Raw genomic sequence first — 19,251 nt, forward strand, 5'->3', positions numbered from 1 at the left:
ATCAACTTTCAGAGCTGCTGCTTGAGGATGACATCCTTGGAGATCACTGCACAGAGTAGGGCAGGAAGGAAGAAACCCATAAAGCTACATGAAAAACGCTGAGACTGTCTGATTAAGTCACAATGATTTAGACATGTTGGTTTTGGGGTTGGTGCTATTGGCACAGTGGATTAAGCCACTGCGGCAATACCAGCACCCGAGGTAAGCATTACTTCAAGTCTCAACTGCTCTGCTTCTTATCTAGCTCTGTGCCAACGAATCTGGAAAGGGAGCAGAAGATCTGGATGGAGTTTTGGGCTCCTGGACTTGGCAATGGCCCAGATTTGGCTATCCCTATCATTTGGGGAATGCATCAGTGGATGGATGAGATGTGTGTGTGTGTGTGTGTGTGTGTGTGTGTGTGAGAGAGAGAGAGAGAGAGAGAGAGAGAGAGAGAGAGAGAGAGAGAGGCTGATTTTGTCTTCAAATAAATAAATTCCTTTTAAAAACCTGTTGCTTGGTTGCCAGGGAGCAACATAGGACACTCACTGCTGCACTCAAGAAGCAATGTGGCAAATGCCTGTGATTGGGAGGCAGGGAGAATATCATATGGAAGGACAGTCAGGTATCAACTCCATAATAGATGCACAGTTTGTTCTAACATCTGTGGCAGGGAAAGTTCTTTATTTGGAAAACATTTTGGAAAACATTTAGCAGTTTAACAAACATGAAAAGCTGTCAATCACCTAGTTTGCTGCTCTTCTGTTTTTGGAGCTTTTTGGATTCCATGGACAAATTCACTAAGGACTATGCTTAAAACAGGAGCTGCAAGTTCTTTTTTTTTTTTAAGATTTATTTATTTTTTTATTGGAAAGGCAGATATACAGAGAGGAGAGACAGAGAGGAAGATCCGTCCAATGGTTCACTCCCCAACTGGTCGCAACAACTGGTGCTGCGCCAATCTGAAGCCAGGATCCAGGAGCTTCTTCCAGGTCTCCCACGCGGGTGCAGGGTCCCAAGTCTTGGGCCATCCTCAACTGCTTTCCCAGGCCACAAGCAGAGAGCTGGATGGGAAGTGGGGCTGCCGGGATTAGAACCAGCATCCATATGGGATCCCAGCATTCAAAACAAGGACTTTAACCATTACGCTATTGCACTGGGCCTCCAGAGCTGCAAGTTCTTAAGCAAAGGCAATATGTACATTCAACGCTCACAGCTGGTTTTCCATGCCTATCTTAAGGCTCGGACATGGAGAACCTGTTGGCCAGAGGCTGCCCTGCCATAGAGGAGAAGTCTGACTCCATGACTTTCATTTACTTATTCCACAGAAGCTTATTTTAGTTGACCCTGAAAGAGTAAATAAGCAACAACAGGGTAAGAGCAGCGAGTTAATGCTAAGGTTTTTAGTATTTCTTCATGTTATGAGCAACAACTCACCTTCCTAACAATGTCACTTCAATGTTCTCTGCTGCATATCATCTACATACTGGACCTATTCAGTTTAACTCCTATGTTCCCAAAGAGGCAATGACAAGAATATATATTGATAAATATTTTTAAAGATCTTTGACCTCTATGGAAAGATTATGTTTTTCAAATTTTCTGAGAAAATATTTAGAGACACAGTTATACTAAAATTAAGATCTCTAAATTTTGACCCTTTAAAAAATCGCCTTTTAAAATAAAAAAGATTTTTCTTAATAGATTCAATGTGATTTGTAGAAAGCAAAACGTATTAATGTATATTTCATGTGTATGTATAAATATGAGTCTATTATGTATATACATTTGATTACAAAGTAAAGAATAAAAATTGTGACTTATGAACTATCATGTTTCAATGTTTGTGAGATACAGGAATTCTAACTAAATAAGTTGTTTTCCATACTTTGTAGAATTTATATGTATTTGGTAAGAGTAGTAAGATCTGTTTGCAGTTTAAATCCCTAACATTGCCTTCAGAACAATAGCAATTTAACCATTACAACAATCAAGCAAAAATGCTTCCTCCGCCCCTGTTATCAGTACCACATTCAATCTAAGGAGAATGGACAGACACACACACATGCGAGCAAGAACACAACAGGCCAACACTCTTTTTGCTTCTACCCCCTCCAACTAATAAAATCAAGAGGCTGCAATGAGGCTGAGCGGCACACAGTTTGATGTCCTCGGCAGGATACAGGGAGTCAGAAGTGGCGCTGTAAATCCAGTGCGGGACTTCAACACTATGTGAAGTGTGGCCCAAGTCTCTGAGATTTCCCTTTGATGAAAGTTCAGTGTATTAATGGGAAAAGCATTCCCTTTTATTTGTCTGTACTGTCTGCAACAGCAAGGCTGCCTCATTTAGCCTGGGCCAACATGAAAACACATAGGGAAGCAATCTGTTGCAAATTAGCACAACTCCCCTTTCATTTACTAGCTAGTAATTGGACGGGGTTAAGAAAGTGTAACTGATCAGATTGTGTGAGTGTATCTGCTTGTGTGGACAGCAAGCTTTCCCCATGGTCTCCCCATGAACCTTGAGGCCATAATCCTTCCTGGGTGTCCACTAGAACCCAAGGAAAACACTGACACTTGTGAAATATGCCCTTTATTAAGTGTGACCAGGCAGTTTCCTAGACTCTTGAAAGGGGTGTGAATGCCTTTTATCAGGGTCTTACCTTTCTTTCGATATGTTTTTACTCTCCCGTTTCCAAATTGTCTTGAAGTCACTGCAGAACTCATACCACACCATGAACACATAGCTGGGGGTGATCTCTTTTTCACCAGATTTGGGCTTCATCCCAAAATATCCCACTGTTGTTTCAAAACTGCAAGAGGCAGGAGAAGAAAATGCAGGGAGGTAGAGGGTGAGAAAATGTGAATACAAAATCCACCTGGGTGAAGAGATGGATGTGATATGGGGTGGGGGAGTACTGGGTTTCCCTCTTGTGTGTTCTCTGTAAGAGGTGGGGGCTCATACTTAACCAGAGCTTCTCCAAAGCCTCAGGCAATCCATTTGCTCAAACTTATTTGTATAAAAAATAGTAAGTGAAGGTCTAAGGGGTATGCAGGTTAAACCTCCAGAGTTTGTTCTTCATGTCAAATTCATTTGCTCTTCATTTTATCCTTGATTACTACACATTGATTCTGTAGCATTGGCAGTGGTCAGTAAAATAGTCCAATAGGAGCAGTTAATCTGTGGAATGTTTAAAAGAAAGCCAGTTCTATCCTTATTCTGATACACACTGACTGGTTTTACAGTCTGGAGTCAGTGGCACAGCATCTCTGACACCCAATGTTCTTAAAGATGAAAACACAGACTTGGATTATATCATCTTTAAAAAGGTTACATTTTAAACCTTGGTGTGATACAAGACCAGAAACTACCAACATACAAAAGAAGACATAAATGTAGGCATAGGCAAATTTGGATTAAAAAAAAGTCTTAAACCTTGAAAAGTAGTCTCCAATCTGTAAGAAAAAAAAACTCAGGTTTTCAGTGACTACCAGGACAGACTCCATGAAGCCCATGGCACACCAGATTCCCCGGGCCTCCCAAGCAGTCCTTCTTGGAGGCACTAGCTTTGCAGCAATTTATAGCCCTGAACTCAAACTTTCCCCCTCACCCACACCCACCCTAAGCTTCACAAGCTCATTTGCCATAAGCAAGAACACTTAAATAAATGGGCCCCTTTTTCTAGGGTGTTGGAAACTAATCAAAGCAGGAATGGCAGGCCAGGTTTATTACTCAGTGCTCTATCATCTGTTTGGACACAGGGTTTTTTTTTTTTTTTTTTGTGGCCATCCTGAATACTGAGCTTCTAATAGAACTCTATTCAACAGCGATTGTAAAACTCTGAAGCCCCATTTCTATTATGCAGCATACTTTCATCTCCTTCTCAGTTATTGGGCAATATGTATCTCATAAGATTTTATCACATTTCACAGATGAACTGTTAATTGATTCCATGGCTATGAGTAGGTGAGATCCAAGATGGAGCTGCAGCTCTGAGTCCCATAAATTCTTAGTGCTTCTGTAAATAATAAATCTGTTTTTAATGCAAATTAAAACTACTGGTCAGGGAATTTTGCTCCCTCCATCCACACTCAACATTATTAAAGGATTGGAAGGGTGTGAATAGAGAAACGCAGCAACTGCAGTGATCTCTTTCAAGGGACTCTCATAATTTCAAGTGCACACATACCTTCTGAAGGAAAAAAACAAGTAATCGAAGAAAGAAGTAAAGCCCACTCTTGCCACAGGTGTAACTCCTGATTCTATGGCAGTAGGAACACTGCTAAAACCAAATGGCCACTCCAGAGCATGGACCTTTAGTCCATCTAAAATTAAAACTAGGCTGAAGGTAGCATGAGGGGTAACCTAAAGAAACAGGCTATGGAAGTCCTATGAAGTCACAGGACTAAAATTCAAAGAGATTTGCAGGTTGACTTGTCTAAAATTCTTATTCAACTGATGAGGAAATGGGGGCTTGGAGAGACTAAATGATTTGGGCCGGTCTAGACTCCTTGTGAAATAGACTTTCTGATCTCCCCATTTGTTGCTCGAGAAAACAGGTAGTTGAGAAGTAAAATAATTCCTGTTTACATGCTAGACACAGTTGCCCTCCATGTCATCCCATGAGGATTAGTTTCTCACCTTGCGCTCATGTTTTATGCAGATCTATTCACTTGTGTGTAAATGGAGAAGGCACCAAATCTGGGATCTTCCTGCTTTGGCGGCAGCACATGCTAAAGGCCACCATGCATGTCACTGTATTTCCCAGATCACCCTAACACTTCCGGCATGATCTCTAGCCCAGCTTGGGTGACTGAGACACTACAAATGCTGATGAGGCTCGGAGAACGACAGGGGTTTTTTTGGTGGTCATCATAGGGCCTGAGAGAAGCATGTTATGGCTGTGGGGCCTTCACTTCTTCTCAACTGTCAACTAAAGAGAGAGGCCGACCATCACCCACACTGCCCCCTCTCCTTGGGGGTTTGCCAGGCCTTGCTTGCTTACCCTCTTCTCTAACGAGGTAAAAACAAAAAGAATTATTGAATTTTAGCACTTCCCCCTGTACCCCAGCTCTGTGTTTTTGGAAATTGAGAAAGCAAGTGAACCTCTTCAGAAGAAAGAAAGCAAAATAGAACCCCTGAGGATGGGGTGGCTTTGGCCTTCTGCAACTTTGACAAAGTTAGCTCTTTGTTTGGGAAAAAGCCAACAGTGAGACCTGTAACTATCTGATAAGGTCTAGACAACTGTCCTTCCCAGACAAAACTGTGCATTTCAAATTCAAATTTGATTCACAGAAGACTGACTGTTGAAAACCTTCTGAGACTGGAGCAAAAAACTGCTGACACTTAGTGACTCAGAGAATTATCTCCAATAGACGGGAAAAAGCACAGGGTTTATCATGCTTTTTAAATTTTTGTTTGTCAGCAGATTACTCCCAAAGAGCTTTCAATTTTAATCTGATTTCTAATAATACTTTGTTTTCTACAATTTTTTACTTCACTGACTTTTTTTCTCTGCCATAATTCCTCGCCTGATTTGTATCTTTTTAAAAGCATAGATGAGGACGGTATCAGAGCCCATAGCAAAGGGGACTGTTTTACTTTTACAGTGCTGAGATGCCAAAGCAGAACACATCCACTTATTGTTTTACATGAATGCCTTCAGAAACTGCTTAGGAAAAGCAAATATTCCTTACCCTCAGAGTAAATTGTTTCTCTTGAGAATAAAACGTAAGAATTTACTAAATCTCACACAAATATTGCAACACTGACCACAACCTCCTTAAAGAGTGTAACCAAACAACTGTGGTTTCCACATTAAAGATGGGATCGAACATATTTCATGTATGACATGAAAGCTAGACTACCTTCACCACAAAGCCACGGAAAACGCTGACAAGCAGAATTTATGACTGCCCTCAGCATAGCTAATGCACAGCAGCAGCTTTGGCCCCTCTAAGGTGGGCCCCCTTTTCCTGAAGTCGAAGTCTTGAAAAAGGATTAGAAATCTGACATCCACCTTGGAAGCTGAATTTCAGCTGGCCTGATCCCTGTGTCCTTATTGATGGTCTCGTCTGTATGTGCTGAGTGTTTCTGTAAACAGTGAGTGAGGTTCATGCACTGAGAAGGGAAATGTAACTCAGGGATAAGGCCAATAGAGAGGCACAAAAATCTAACAAGATAAAGAAACAACTATTTTACTTTTAAATTTTTTTATATATGATGATACCCATGATTCAAGATCATTTCTGCGCGTAGCAGACGACAAGATTGGCCCTAGCCCTGCTTTCATCAGCATTTTAATTTTATTGGCAATTACACTGGGAGGCAGACCAAGACATTGGTACCTGTCAAGCAGGGCAGACAGCACTGTCTATGGGTTTCTGAACTCCTGGCAACTGTGGCTAGTTTGGAGGAAAATGGATCCTTGCTAGGTTTGTTCATTTGTACTTCAATCCTAAACTGGGAAACTATTCTCAACCTCTAATGGCCCACCTCTCACTTCATTTTCTAGTTCTTTTAAAGTTGGTACCAGCAAGATCTCACATCAGTTCTCTGCCATGAATATGAGCATGCTTTGGAATACTTCCAATCATATGTACAAGAGGGAGAGAGAGTCAAGCTGACCAAAAACTCCAATAATAGAATAACCAATAATTGAGAGAATAACCAATGATTGCTAGGTTCTACTGAGTAGGACAAATGGTTCCTCTCTGATGTCGCCTAGGAAAACAAAGAGCAAGGAAGAAGCCAGAAGTGGATGAGTTTAGAAAGAGGATCTCTGAGGCCTTTCTCAACTTTTGGGAGATTAGGGGACTTTCCATATACCAAAGCCAGTGCCTTCTTCCCACCTGTCTCCTGTCCACAATATCCTCTAGGATCTGAGAAAGGGTGTAAGTTTCTTACGTATTTACAACAATGGTCCGATCTAGTTGTAAGGCTGAGAAAGATTACAATATGCCTCAGTTCAGTTCAAGCGCAGAGGCAAACAGATGGAATAGCACCATGACAGGTGTGTGCGGCTGGTGGTGACTCACTTCTGGGTGATTCCTTGCCTCCTGAGGAAAACATTCCTCAAGCCCATTACAATTCCTACATTCTGACTGCATCTTGCTTACTCATGGACACATGGTCTTAACAAATGGGACCAAAGAATGGCTAGCCAAAAATTATAGAAGTGAAATAAACCTGTCACAAAAAGACAAATGTTTATGAAATGCTCAGAGTAGCTGAAGTCTAGAGGTAGACAGTAGAATGGTAGTTGCTGCAGGTTGAGGGGAAGGGAAGAGTTAAGTGGTAACAGGTACTATGAATTAGTCAGCGAAGAAGAAAAAGTTCTGGAAATGATGGCTGCACAGCAATGTGAATGTGCATAATTCACATAATAATGAAGAATAAGGAACAGCTAGTCGAAGACAAAACTGGAGTCAGATAAGAACTACTTACCTTTTCTGTGCATTCTCCAAGTGACTTTCTTCCATTTTATGCTCCTTTTTGGCTGTGAAAGAGAAATAATCATGACTAAAATGATTTTCTTTTATCATACCATTTGTGTAATTTCTTTAAAGTTTATTTGTTTTTATTGGAAAGTTAGATATACAGCAAAAAGGAGATACAGGGAGAAAGATCTTCCATCTGCTGATTCACTCCCCAAGTGGCTGCAAGGGCCAGAGCTGAGTTGTTCCAAGGCAGGAGCCACAAGCCTCCTCCAGGTCTCTCCCACACAGTTACAGGGTCCCAAGGTTTTGGGTCATCCTTGACTGCTTTCCAGGGCACAAGCAAGGAGCTGGATGGGAAGTAGAGCAGCTGGGATACGAACTGGTGCCCATATGGGATTTGGGCACATGCAAGGTGAGGCTTTAGCTACCAGGCTCTTGTGTTGGGTCTCTCTTTTATGTCATCTCACAGCTTCAATCTCATTACCTAGTAAGTCAGAACTAAGGAGTTGCAGCCACAAGTCCTTGCAGACAACACTCAATTTGGCACCTCTACCACACAGCCTACTTGAAAACAGTTACAGCTATAAGAGACCAAGTAACTGATTGTGTCCCTTGGGGTACCTTTCAGAACAAAAGGAACAGTTATTAATAAATATACTTGGAAAAAGAAACCAGAAAAATCTGAGTGGACGGATATGTGAGGTATACTCCGGCCTCTGTAAGCTTGGCCTTTGTTTCCCTCAACTCCTAAACACAAAATCTAAGTCCAGTATCACCTGCAGCAGTTTTCCTTGCATTCAAATGCATTCATGAGGATTACTATCCACACTACCTCTGTACCTCCAGTCCTTTTGGCAGTCTGGGGAAATCTATGGAGTCCTTTCTCAGGATAATGTTTTCAAATGAACTGAAGAACATAGACACTGGTTTTAGATCTGCTCAGCTCCGGCTATTGTGGCCACTTGGGGAGTGAACCAGCAGATGGAAAATCTTTCTGTCTGTTTCTCCTTCTCTCTGTAAATCTGCCTTCCCAAGAAAATAAAGAAATAAAGAAATGTTTATCTAGTTGCTTCCTTGTTCAAATCTTTCCAACAGTTTGCCATCACCCTTGGTAGAATATCTGAAGTTTTCATAGTGTCCTCAAGACCTGTAAGGCTGCTCCCTGACTTCTCAGTGACACCACCTCTACTCCTGGCTGCCCATTCTCTCCAGCCTCACTGGTAGGCTTACTACTATTGGGACAAACTGAGTACATGCACTTGATGATCTCTGCACCTGCTGTTTCTCTTCCCCTACTTCAAATCTCTTTCCCATCTCATTCAGGTATCACTCAAGTCTCACCTCCTTTGGCCTCATTAAAGAAGTGATCATCCATTGCCACTTTACCATCTGGGTCTGCTCCCTCTCACCTCACATATTTTACTCCATAGACTTTAACTATTTCTTAAATAATCCTATAACCATTGTTCATTACACAATTGAATGGTAAGTTCCAGGAGGGCAATCGCTGATTTTCTTTCTGTTTTAACTTTAAATGTGGAAAACAGTCTGTGAATTACATCAATTATTTCTGCCTCAAATATATGTATATGCTGAGCATCACTAAAGCCCAACCTGTAAAGTCAATTCACATATTACAAACCTGAAGAGCACTGAAATCTGAGATACTTCTGATCTAACTGCTTTGGATAAAGGACACTCAACATGTACTGGTTCGAGTTTGCTTAAGAAAAAAAGATATTGTTTTTCCTAAATACATAAATGTATATTTAGAATACACACATAAGCTACAAAAATCAGGGTGAGGGTATAACCTTTGATTATAAACACAGTGAAATTAAACAAATACAAATTATTTTGTTCTATAGGAAAATGGTTTGGATTTGGTAAATATACCATTTTAGGTGCAATTAAATCATAGTGATGTCTGTTTTTGCTGTGTGTTCCTCACCCATCCCTGCCAAAGCCAATACACACAGCAATAAGTTCTGTGAATTAATCTGAGATGTAGCCCATCAGATACAAAGAAGTTTCCTGTGTCTCTCCTAGGCTACCAAAATGTGAAACAAGCGAGTGATTTGTTCTTTTCCAGTGATTTTATACTATATGCATTGCTAAACAGGAGGGAAAATTCCTTTGAGGCCTGAGTGATCTTTCAGGAGTGCCTTTCATGCTTTCATCATCAGAGGGTTTCTAACTGGCTACTTCGAAGCTGTGCTAAGTAGACTGTGGCCAAACTGCCACTACAAGTGGGTGTGGTGAACAGAAATACATGGTTCAGATGTTAGATAAGATTTTGCCATAGATTTATGAATATGGTGCTTCGGAAAAAACAGTGTCCAAATGCAAAAGGAGACATTATTAAGAGGTCGAATCTATGAGGGTTCAGGGAAAAATGCTTTTAGAAAAATGAACAGAACCCAGAAATCTCCATTTTTGCTAAGCAAAGGGATCATGTGCAGATGGAAAAGATTATCTACCCTTATGGTGTGACTCGGACTTTCTGCCATTCTAAAATATTTCTCCTGCCATGATGTGTGCAACTTCCAACCACGTCATCATACATTTAAAATCACCATCTAAGAAAAACACAGATAAGTAGTTTGGAAGGAATATTTTTATGCACTGAAGCCACAAACTCAAATTCCAATATCATCAACAAACAAGGTGATTAGGATCAAGGGTAAAAATCTTAGCATTTTAAAATGCTGTTACTGGTTTCTTGAAACTGGTACGGATAGTCCTAGAGTGCATCAGTGAATGCAGAGGGTAGAAAAGTGGGAAATACATTTCTCATGTAAGAAGAAGAGAAATATTTGGCCTAATTACCAGATCTAATTTTGGGGCAGAAGCCAAAAAGTGATATTTACTTTTCTCTTCAAAATCTTATTTATTTGAGAGGCAGGCAGGCATGCAGACAGATAGTGCAAGAGTTCCCATCATTGGGATTGGGCCAGTGCTGAAGCCAGGAGCTGGGAATGCAACCCAGGTTTCCCATTGGAGTGGTACAAACACAACTGCTTGAGCCACCACAAGCTTCACAGTATGTGTTTTGGCAGAAAGCTGGAGTAAGGAGTCAAAATCGGGGGTCAAACATTATGTACCCTGGCGTGGGATGTAGGCCTCTTAACTACTAGGCTAAATGCCTGTTGCTAGCAAGGGGTTTTGAAATTCATGTTACTAATTTTAAGAATATGTTTTTGATGTGAGCATTTAGTCTAATGATTAAGTTGCTACTAAAACTCAGTTTCAATTTCCAGGTCTGGCTCTTGAATCTAGCTTCCTGCTAATGCAGATCCTTGGAGGTGGTTGGTGGCCCAAACAATTGAATTTCTGCTCCCATAGGAAACTCTGGGTTGTTTTCCCAGGTTCTGGCTTTAGCTCTGGCACAGTCTCATTCATTGCAGACATTAGAGGAGTCAATCTGAAAATGGAAGAAGGTTTACTTTGTCTTTTGTCTTTCAAAAGAATCAATGAGTGGATGAATGAAAAAAAATTTTAAAGATTTATTTCTTTATATTGCAAAGTCAAATATACAGAGAGGAAGAGAGACAGAGAGGAAGATCTTCCATCTGTTGATTCACTCCCCAAGTGACTGCAACAGCCTAGCTGAGTCAATCTGAAGCTAGGAGCCAGAAGCTTCCTCTTGATTTCCCATGCGGGTGCAGGGTCCCAAGGCTTTGGGCCATCCTCGACTACTCTCCCAGGTCATAAGCAGGGAGTTGGATGGGAAGTGGGGTTGCCGGTATTAGAACTGGTGCCCATATGGGATCCCGGTGCATTCAAGGTAAAGACTTTTAGCCGCTAAGCCACCACACCAGGCCTGGATGAATAAAATTTAAAAACATTTTCCAACACCCTGTATGACAAAGAGTACATTCCTTCTGGCCAGATCAGGCTCTGACCCCTGCCTTAAGCCTTTAGCAGTTTTTGATACAAGGACAAAAGTGAGTTGTTCTTTCATTCCATGTGTCAGATTTCTTTTTTGGGTGATTTGGATGAAGCAGTGAAGAAACCAGATGAAACAGAACTTCCACTCCCTGTAGAATCTTTACATTCTAGTTAGGGAAGACAGTTAACCACAAGAGAATAAGATTCAATGAAATGTTTTGCTAAGAGGCAGTATAAAGGAATATCTTGTTGCATAGATTGACACCTATAAAAGGAGACTGTGTGGGGGCTAGTGAATTAGGCATGCCTGGGTAGCCAGAGCATGCCATATTGTTGCCAAGCACGTACACACACACACACACACACACACACACACACACACACACAGACATTGAAATTGAAGATAGGCAGTCTTGGATGAAAAATGTCTTGACCTAAAAGTCTGACTAGTAGTAGCAACAAATCCATGTATCAGATTTCCTTAATATTGTATTCCACAAAGCCACAAGGAATTTGTGTAAGCATTTCTGTGCCTCTTTTTTTCAGTTTCAAAAAGTGAACAATGGGTTGGGTAAGAGTAACTTTGGAAGGGGTTGTCAGATAACAACATGTCACCAGGAGGACAGGAAAACAGTAGACAATCCCTCACCTGTCTCTTTCTTCCCATATCTCATTCACAAGGAACTGTCTTGTCTGAAACAAGTGAAATCTTTTCAAAATTAGAATAGACACAGTAGAGGCTTTGATGACGACTGGCTCAAGTTATCACGATAATAATAAGGACAAGAAGTGAGAGAACTAACACTAAGGTTTTGCTTCACACCATTCTGTCTTCCCAAGCTTTGATTGCTTTTGTTTTTTCGTCATGGCTACAGGCACAATCTGATGATGGTGAATCTGTAAAAGTTCTCGGGGGAAAGTTGAGAGGTAAGTTTAACAGCTTTCATATATGATACATTTTCCATCATTGGTTGCACTATGTTGTTTCTGAAACGTTTTCTTCATTAAAAAACCCCTTTTATCATAATTAGATGTCACAGAGAGAAAGCAACGTGGCTTCTTTAGAAGGAGCTTTTTGTTTAAGAAATATTTGTATACATTTTTATTTAATATGGTCTCTGAGTAAAAATCACATGATTGTGTCTAACTCTTATCTGCCTTGGAATTTTGTTTCCTGGTTCATTTGATGGCCATTGTCTCCTTTGCTATCACAAAATCACTCCACAATAACAATTCTGAAATTTTTAAGTAATGTGGCCAACCTAATGAAGCAGAAATAGCACTTTCTATTGAATGGTTGTGGGCCCAAGGAATGCAAATCAGAATCAGCAGAGTCAAATGCCAAGGTTTAATCTCATCTCTGGTACTTGAATGTCATAGCTAAGTCCTGTGCATCATGTTTCAGTTTTGCCTAAGTGGAGGAAAGAGTATCCACCTCCCACATGGCTGGGAAGGTCATATAAAAGTATGTGGTTGACGAGAATGTCTGACGTCAGACTTTTGAAGGTTCAATGCCATGTTGAAGCTCCAGGGGGTTCAAGCTATCAATGAACTGGCTGTTGTAGCAAAGCCAAATCTTTACAATCAGTGTTAAGAGTTTTTTTTCCTTAAATGATTTTATTTTATTGATTTGGAAGGTAGAGTTACTGAGAGGGAGGAGGAGAGGAAGAGACAGAAAAATTTTTCTAGTAGTTTACTCCCTAAAAGATCTCAACAGCCATTGCTAGCCCAGGGTGAAGTCAGCAGCAAGGAGCTTCTTTCAGGTCTCCCATGTGGTTGCAGAGGCTCAAGGACACAAGGCATCCTCTGCTGCTTTTCCAGGTACATTAGCAAGGAGCTAGATAGGAAGTGGAATAGCTGGGATTTGAACCAGTGCCCACATGAGTTGCTGGTGTTGCAGGATGCAGCTTAACCCATAGTATGCCACAACATCAGCCCTAAGCTTTGGCATTGTGAAACATCGACCAGAGTTGAATACCTGCTCTGTCACTTATTCACTGAATGACCTAGGGGAACTAACTTTGCCCCTTGGGAACTTGTCCATAAAATGCCAGAATAAGACCTATGCTTCAAGGTTGTTATGATACTGAATATATGAAATCAATCTCATGGTTAGCATAGCAAGAGCACTTAACACTGGCAGCCAATGATGACTGGCTGGCTAGAACAAAACACCCATAGTCACTATTCACAGCTCTCCAACTCTGAGATGGGTAGAATGGAATTTTAGACTACAAATTGTTTTATTTAGAATTCTCATAATGGTTCTCAGGAGACAGGAGTTTCGCTTGTGACCATAATCATGGCAGATCAGGTGTTCTCTGCTGAAATCCCATATCACATACAAAGCCAATGTTCTTCCCAAGATCTCTAAAGGTTTTCTTTAAGAGGATTCTTCCGGTCTAACTTAAAGTCACATTATCTGCTGGTTCAGCTGGTTGGTTTTAAAGAAAAACTGATTTAAAATTTCATAAGAATCTGAGAGTCAAGTAGGAGCAGGTAGAGGTGAAGGGAGAGCCACTTAGGATGATTTCCATTACATACTTTAATTTCCCACTCAATGACTATTCTTGTCTTTCATCTTGGGGTTGATTAACTGGATCACTTTCTCAATATCAAGAGAAGATATTGATGCAGGGGTCTGCTTTTCCAAGGTAAGTTTTCTGTAAGTAAAGATGCCTTTTTAAACTGTAGATTCTACACACTGGTCTGCAGCAGGGTTCCTGTGTTGTAGAGATTTCAGTTCTCTCCATTGCCACTAAATCCCTGCCACCATTAGAACAAACTGAATGATGACATTCTGGCTTCATGCTTTGTCCTCCTCCCTCTCCACAGGATGAAGTATGCCTGCATTATACAAGTCCTGCACAACCTGGCTCCTGCCACTCCCAGTACTGGCCCAGTACTCCTGTTCCATCACACTTCTTGCTAGTCTCTGGACTCAACCTGTTCTTTTGTGCTTTCATTTGGGGCATTCCTTTTCTGCTTTAAATGTCTTTTCTTCCCTGGATTTTCCCCTTCCTCTATATTCCCTGCATCTACCGTAAATGTCTTTTCTTGTTTCAAAAATCATGCTTGAAAGTTTCTTCCTCCACGATTCCCCAGTGGAGTGCTGAGCTATGATTTTGTGGCATTTCGGCAGCACTGCATCCCACAGCTTCCTGTCAAAGCACACAGAACAGTGTCCTGAGACAATGTTTTCACTAGACTCTGTGCATCTTGAGGGCTACAACCAAAATGTGTTTCATGGAATTTCCCTCACAAACACTTAAAAGGCACTCCTCTTGTTATTTGATATGTGGATGTACTTATACAGAGGGGCTCCTCAGTTAGTAGACCTTTAATCCCCACATTTGGATCAGAGCCTATTGCTTGGCATAGTAATTTCTAACATTTCAATTTCCATTTGCAACAACAATGCAAAGGTAGGATAGCACTAAGAGGTGAGAGAATTCTTTGTTCATCCTATCATGGCCTGTTTTATATCGAAATACCTGCATGGGTGCAATTAACATTAACCCTCAAATTCCACCTCTATCAGATTGAGTTTTTAAATGTACTTTGAAAAGGGGCAAGGTTTTATTAAGTAAAAAAAAATCCAGGATTTTATGGGCAAGAGAGTGGTAGTCACACAATTGAGCGTGGTTAAAGAAAGAGGTTGCTCTTCAGAGAAAGTAGGTTTTTTAATGCCAAACATAATTAAGTCATATTTATGAATATCCATCTGGAAGGTAGTAAACGGTGAAATGGGGGGCAGGAACAGTGGTTGGAATATCTTCCCAGTATTCTTTACTCAGGCTATTACACTTTAATATACCGTGGTTTATGGACCCGACATGGTTGGTGTAAACCAACAGGACCCACAGTAAAGAAGTTGTTTTTATTACAGCTCTACAAATAGAGGAGCTGGGCGATGCTAATGAGGGAACAAAGGCCCCGTACTCCACTTCATGTGGTATCCATTGGATGTGAACACAGTGGTCATTTTTCATTTCATAGAAAATCACCCCAGTATGCACTTCCCAGGAGAAAAGTGCTTTTTCTGCCAGAAGATGTGGCAATAGAAAGAGAGGTGGGTTTTGAATCTTTATTTGAGGGGTGGGGCAGGGAGAATACAGATATAAGGAACTCTGGTGACACACAGAGCTTTTACCCTTCTGGGTTTTTCTTCCCTCCTTGTTATGTTTGTTCATGCAAGATGATATCCTATCTGGTCTTTCTCCTTTATGAGTTGTCCTAGTTATGGTTAAATTGGAAAAATGAACATTTCTAACCTGTCTCAGAGCTGGTATGTACAAGTTTCTAGCTGGAGAGTAACAGTGAAGAATAAAAGGGCTTTCAGTGGGACTTTCTGTGTACAATGATGTGAAGTTGTGTAACGGATGACAGTTGAAGCTTCCTTCATTTCCAGATCACTCACCCAAGACTAAAGTGGACTGCAAAACCAAGAATTTGGGTGTAAATACCAAGTAAAAAAATTGCAGTAGAAGACTATACAGAGCTCTTTAGAGTCATGAAATCAAGAAAATCCAGATAAACAGTGTACAAGTTAGTCACTGTTAATGTTCCTGGATCCTTCAGAGTGTTATTCATCATTATCAATCAGAGTCTTATTCATCATTGTTTTTAAATCTGCTGTTTATAAAATTTGCTGTTTACAAAAGTGAATTTGAATAATTGCATGGGCATCAATTATTCAACTGGCACTGCCTAACTTGGGAACCTGGAGCTACTCTCAACCAGCATTCTTTATTGAATGCAGGACACAGAAATGATACTAAGATCTGGGCAGTTGCTCTCTCAGTTCCCCCATCTGCACATCACATGCACTGTTCTAGGTACAAGGAAATGCTGATCCTTTACAAGTAGTGATGGGCTTGCAGTAGCATTGTTTATTTCCCTCACCAGTGGATGAAAAAGTCAGTCTAACAGAATTGAACATACAGATAACTTAAGATCTTCACTTACATTTCCATAATTCCAAATCCATTTATATAATCACGTAAAATATGTTACTAGTATAAACATCTGAGCTGGAAAGTATTATAAAAAGAGAATATTATTTTTTATAATCTATTATAGTTGTATAGGTGATCAGTACAGTTTAAGGGATAGAAATACATTCTAAATGTTTAGCAGATTACGCATCTGGTCTGGGCTCTGCATTCATTATTATGAAAGTAGATGATGCATCAAGTCACAATTCTAAGTGGTAATCAGGTTCAAGTACACATGAGATTTAAATGAATAGACAGACTTGTACTTGACAAGTCAACTCCCTGGGAGCATATCATGCTTTTAAAATTTTTTTTAAATAAGCCTTCAAGTTAGAAGAGACTATTGTATGTTTTGTCCCCTTAGCTAATTTTTTATACCATTCACAAAATTGATAACACTCTGCCTTCAGATTTTAAGGAACCCTATTCGTTCTTCTTAAACAAAACCACATACTTAGCAACTACTGCGTTCTTGCTTTCCTTCCTTTGTTTATATGTGGATCCGTGGAGTCCCTCAGCGTTGTACAACTAACTCTCTGTACCCAGGAATCTCTTGAGTTCAAGTTGGTACAGTTGCAATGGACTTGAGAAAGCTTAGAAGACAGTAAAATCACTTGAACCTAGTTCTAACCCTATAGAGACTCTTAAATGTTATTGGAGAGAAAATGGATGCTAAAGTTGAGAAAGTGACCTGCCTGAGTTACACTAACAGTGGCAGAATCTAGGTGTTTTGACTCATAACCTATGTTTCAACACCCTTTGCCACTTCCCTTGGGACGCTGAGCCTCCACCCCACTCCCAAATCCTTAAACACTAAGATGGTATCTTGGCGCTGCACTGTACTGCACATTTTCCATAGCGGTAAATACATCAGAGGAGCAGTTTCAAGATGGAATTTCAGCTTTCATTCTAAATTTCCTGATTCTTGATGTTTTAAAACAGACCATGGGGGTAAAATTTTAAAATGATGTGGTGAGAGGCTTATTAACATTAATGGGAGTCAGGTGGTTGCATTCTCAAACAGGGTCTGAAATTCTGTATGTTATGCCATCTTCTAGGCCCATGTATACCTTTAACTTATCAACATTAATAGAAGTGGCATGCCTTTTGTAAAAATGTTTTTCTTAATTATTTCCCAGATACTCCCAAGGAAAGCATTATTTATAAGCCATGATTCTTACTCAAAGAATCATCATCTGTTAATGCTGCTTCCTTGTAGTGCCTAAATTGTCTCCTAGTGGTCTTAACAGGAAGATTCAGAGGGTTTTTTTTTTTTTTTTTTTTTTACAGATGTCATTCAGGGACACTGAATTACATAGCCTCATTATTCTGGGAGCAAGTTACCATTTAGCAAGTATTGGGGATTTTGCAAAGAAGCTAGAGTTTTAAAAGACAACTGTCTTCCAATAAGCCTTTCAATCAATACCCTTGGTAAAATTTCAAAAATAATGGGACAGCAGGAGAGATGTTTTGCACTTAGTTTCTTCTGCCAGGAGCAGATGTAGAGGAATGACTATTAGTACCAGTGATCAGAGTCAGTGGAAGGAAACAACGAAATGAGGTTTGGTTTTAAAAGTGATCCACTAATTACAAGACTCTTGGTCAAAGTGTTGACATAGTGAGCTTCACAAAATTAAGGGAAAAATCCAGAGCCACCTTTCAATAACACTATCACCATCTTGTTGAAAAACAAAACACAAAACACCTTTCTGTTGAAGACAAATTGTATATTGAATAAAAACTATGCCGACAGTAAAACTTTACAAATGCACTGAGTAAGAAGCAGTGTTCAGCCTAGTGGTTGTATGCTCAACAAGAGTTTCTAGGGTTGATTCCCATTTCCAGTTCCTGACTCCACCTTCCTGCCGCCTAGACTCAGGGGCAGCAGGCACAGCTCAGGTATCTGGGTTCCTGTCACTCACATGGGAGATCTAGGTTATGTTCTTAGTTTGGAAATAACTCATCTCTTCATTCTTTAGTCTATTTTTGTGGTTTAGTAGAGAAATACTTTAGATAAATAAATTTATCTATAAAGATAAATTAAGGCTTTTTTCTTCTAGCTTTCAGCTTCATATATTTGCTCTGTACTTGAAAAATATGTACAAAGAAAACATCCTTAATAGGACAAAAACATGAGGGTCAGTCAGTTTATTTTTAGAGGCCTTTGAGCACGACAAACTACACACACACACCACACATCCCCCCCTCTCCTCAGTAGGAAACAGGTCTCCCTCGAATTTGAGTGAAGTGGGAATGTTCCTACAGGCGGTAAATTAGGGAAGTGCCACAGTGTCCTTCCGGCAGGAGCCCAAGGCTAATTGTGCGAGTGGCATGGAGCCGATTTCTGGAAGGGGTGAATGGGGTAGGGAGCTCCTGAAACCAGAGGCTTGAAATGTTTTACCGGAGAAAAACCATAGCATTACCTCCTCCTGCGGGATGATAACAATGATTTATGATGCTGGAGTCATTTCTGGTGATTGCGCTTTGTGGAGATTGGTTTCACATGATCTGCGAAGCCCAGCAAGGCAGACTGAGGACGAACCCCATATGTTCATCCTAAGCGCCTGGATCTGCCTTTTCAAGGGGAGAGGACTGCTGTCTCCTGATGCAGGCAGCCCCAGGCCGGACCCGCCCGCAGGCTCATTTGGACACAAGGCTCTCATGTTCTCTCTCCTTTTAAAAAGTATGACTACTTCTGCGGCGTGGGAGTCAAGGCTCACTGTAAATGCTCAGCAAGTAGCAAATCCGAGAATAATTCCCCATGGATTTATTTGGGTCATTCTCACCCATGATGACTTGCGCACTGTTCCAAGGTGCTTTCACGCCTGTTTTTTATGGCTGGTCACTAGCTTTATTCTGGCATATGGTGCTTGGCGCCATGACACGGAGTGAACATTTTATACCTGAATTAAAGTGGATATTTGACAGTTTCTGTCAGAAAGTT

The 19,251-nt window shown here is 40.6% G+C and overlaps 1 protein-coding gene across 6 annotated transcripts in view; it reads right to left on the bottom strand.

The window, feature by feature from the left end:
• The window catches only part of FMN1 (formin 1), a 395,926-nt gene that overhangs the window by 27,998 nt on the left and 348,677 nt on the right, over positions 1-19,251 (bottom strand). For all 6 annotated transcript variants that reach the window (XM_058666107.1, XM_058666110.1, XM_058666106.1 and 3 more), the window contains 2 exons: positions 7,427-7,478; positions 2,643-2,792 (listed from right to left, as the gene is read on the bottom strand). In XM_058666107.1, the coding sequence (XP_058522090.1) occupies positions 2,643-2,792; positions 7,427-7,478 (202 nt within the window). The remainder of the gene's footprint in view (positions 1-2,642; positions 2,793-7,426; positions 7,479-19,251) is intronic.

This window comes from Ochotona princeps, chromosome 6, assembly GCF_030435755.1.
Source record: "Ochotona princeps isolate mOchPri1 chromosome 6, mOchPri1.hap1, whole genome shotgun sequence".
NCBI classification, from domain to species: Eukaryota; Metazoa; Chordata; class Mammalia; order Lagomorpha; family Ochotonidae; genus Ochotona; species Ochotona princeps.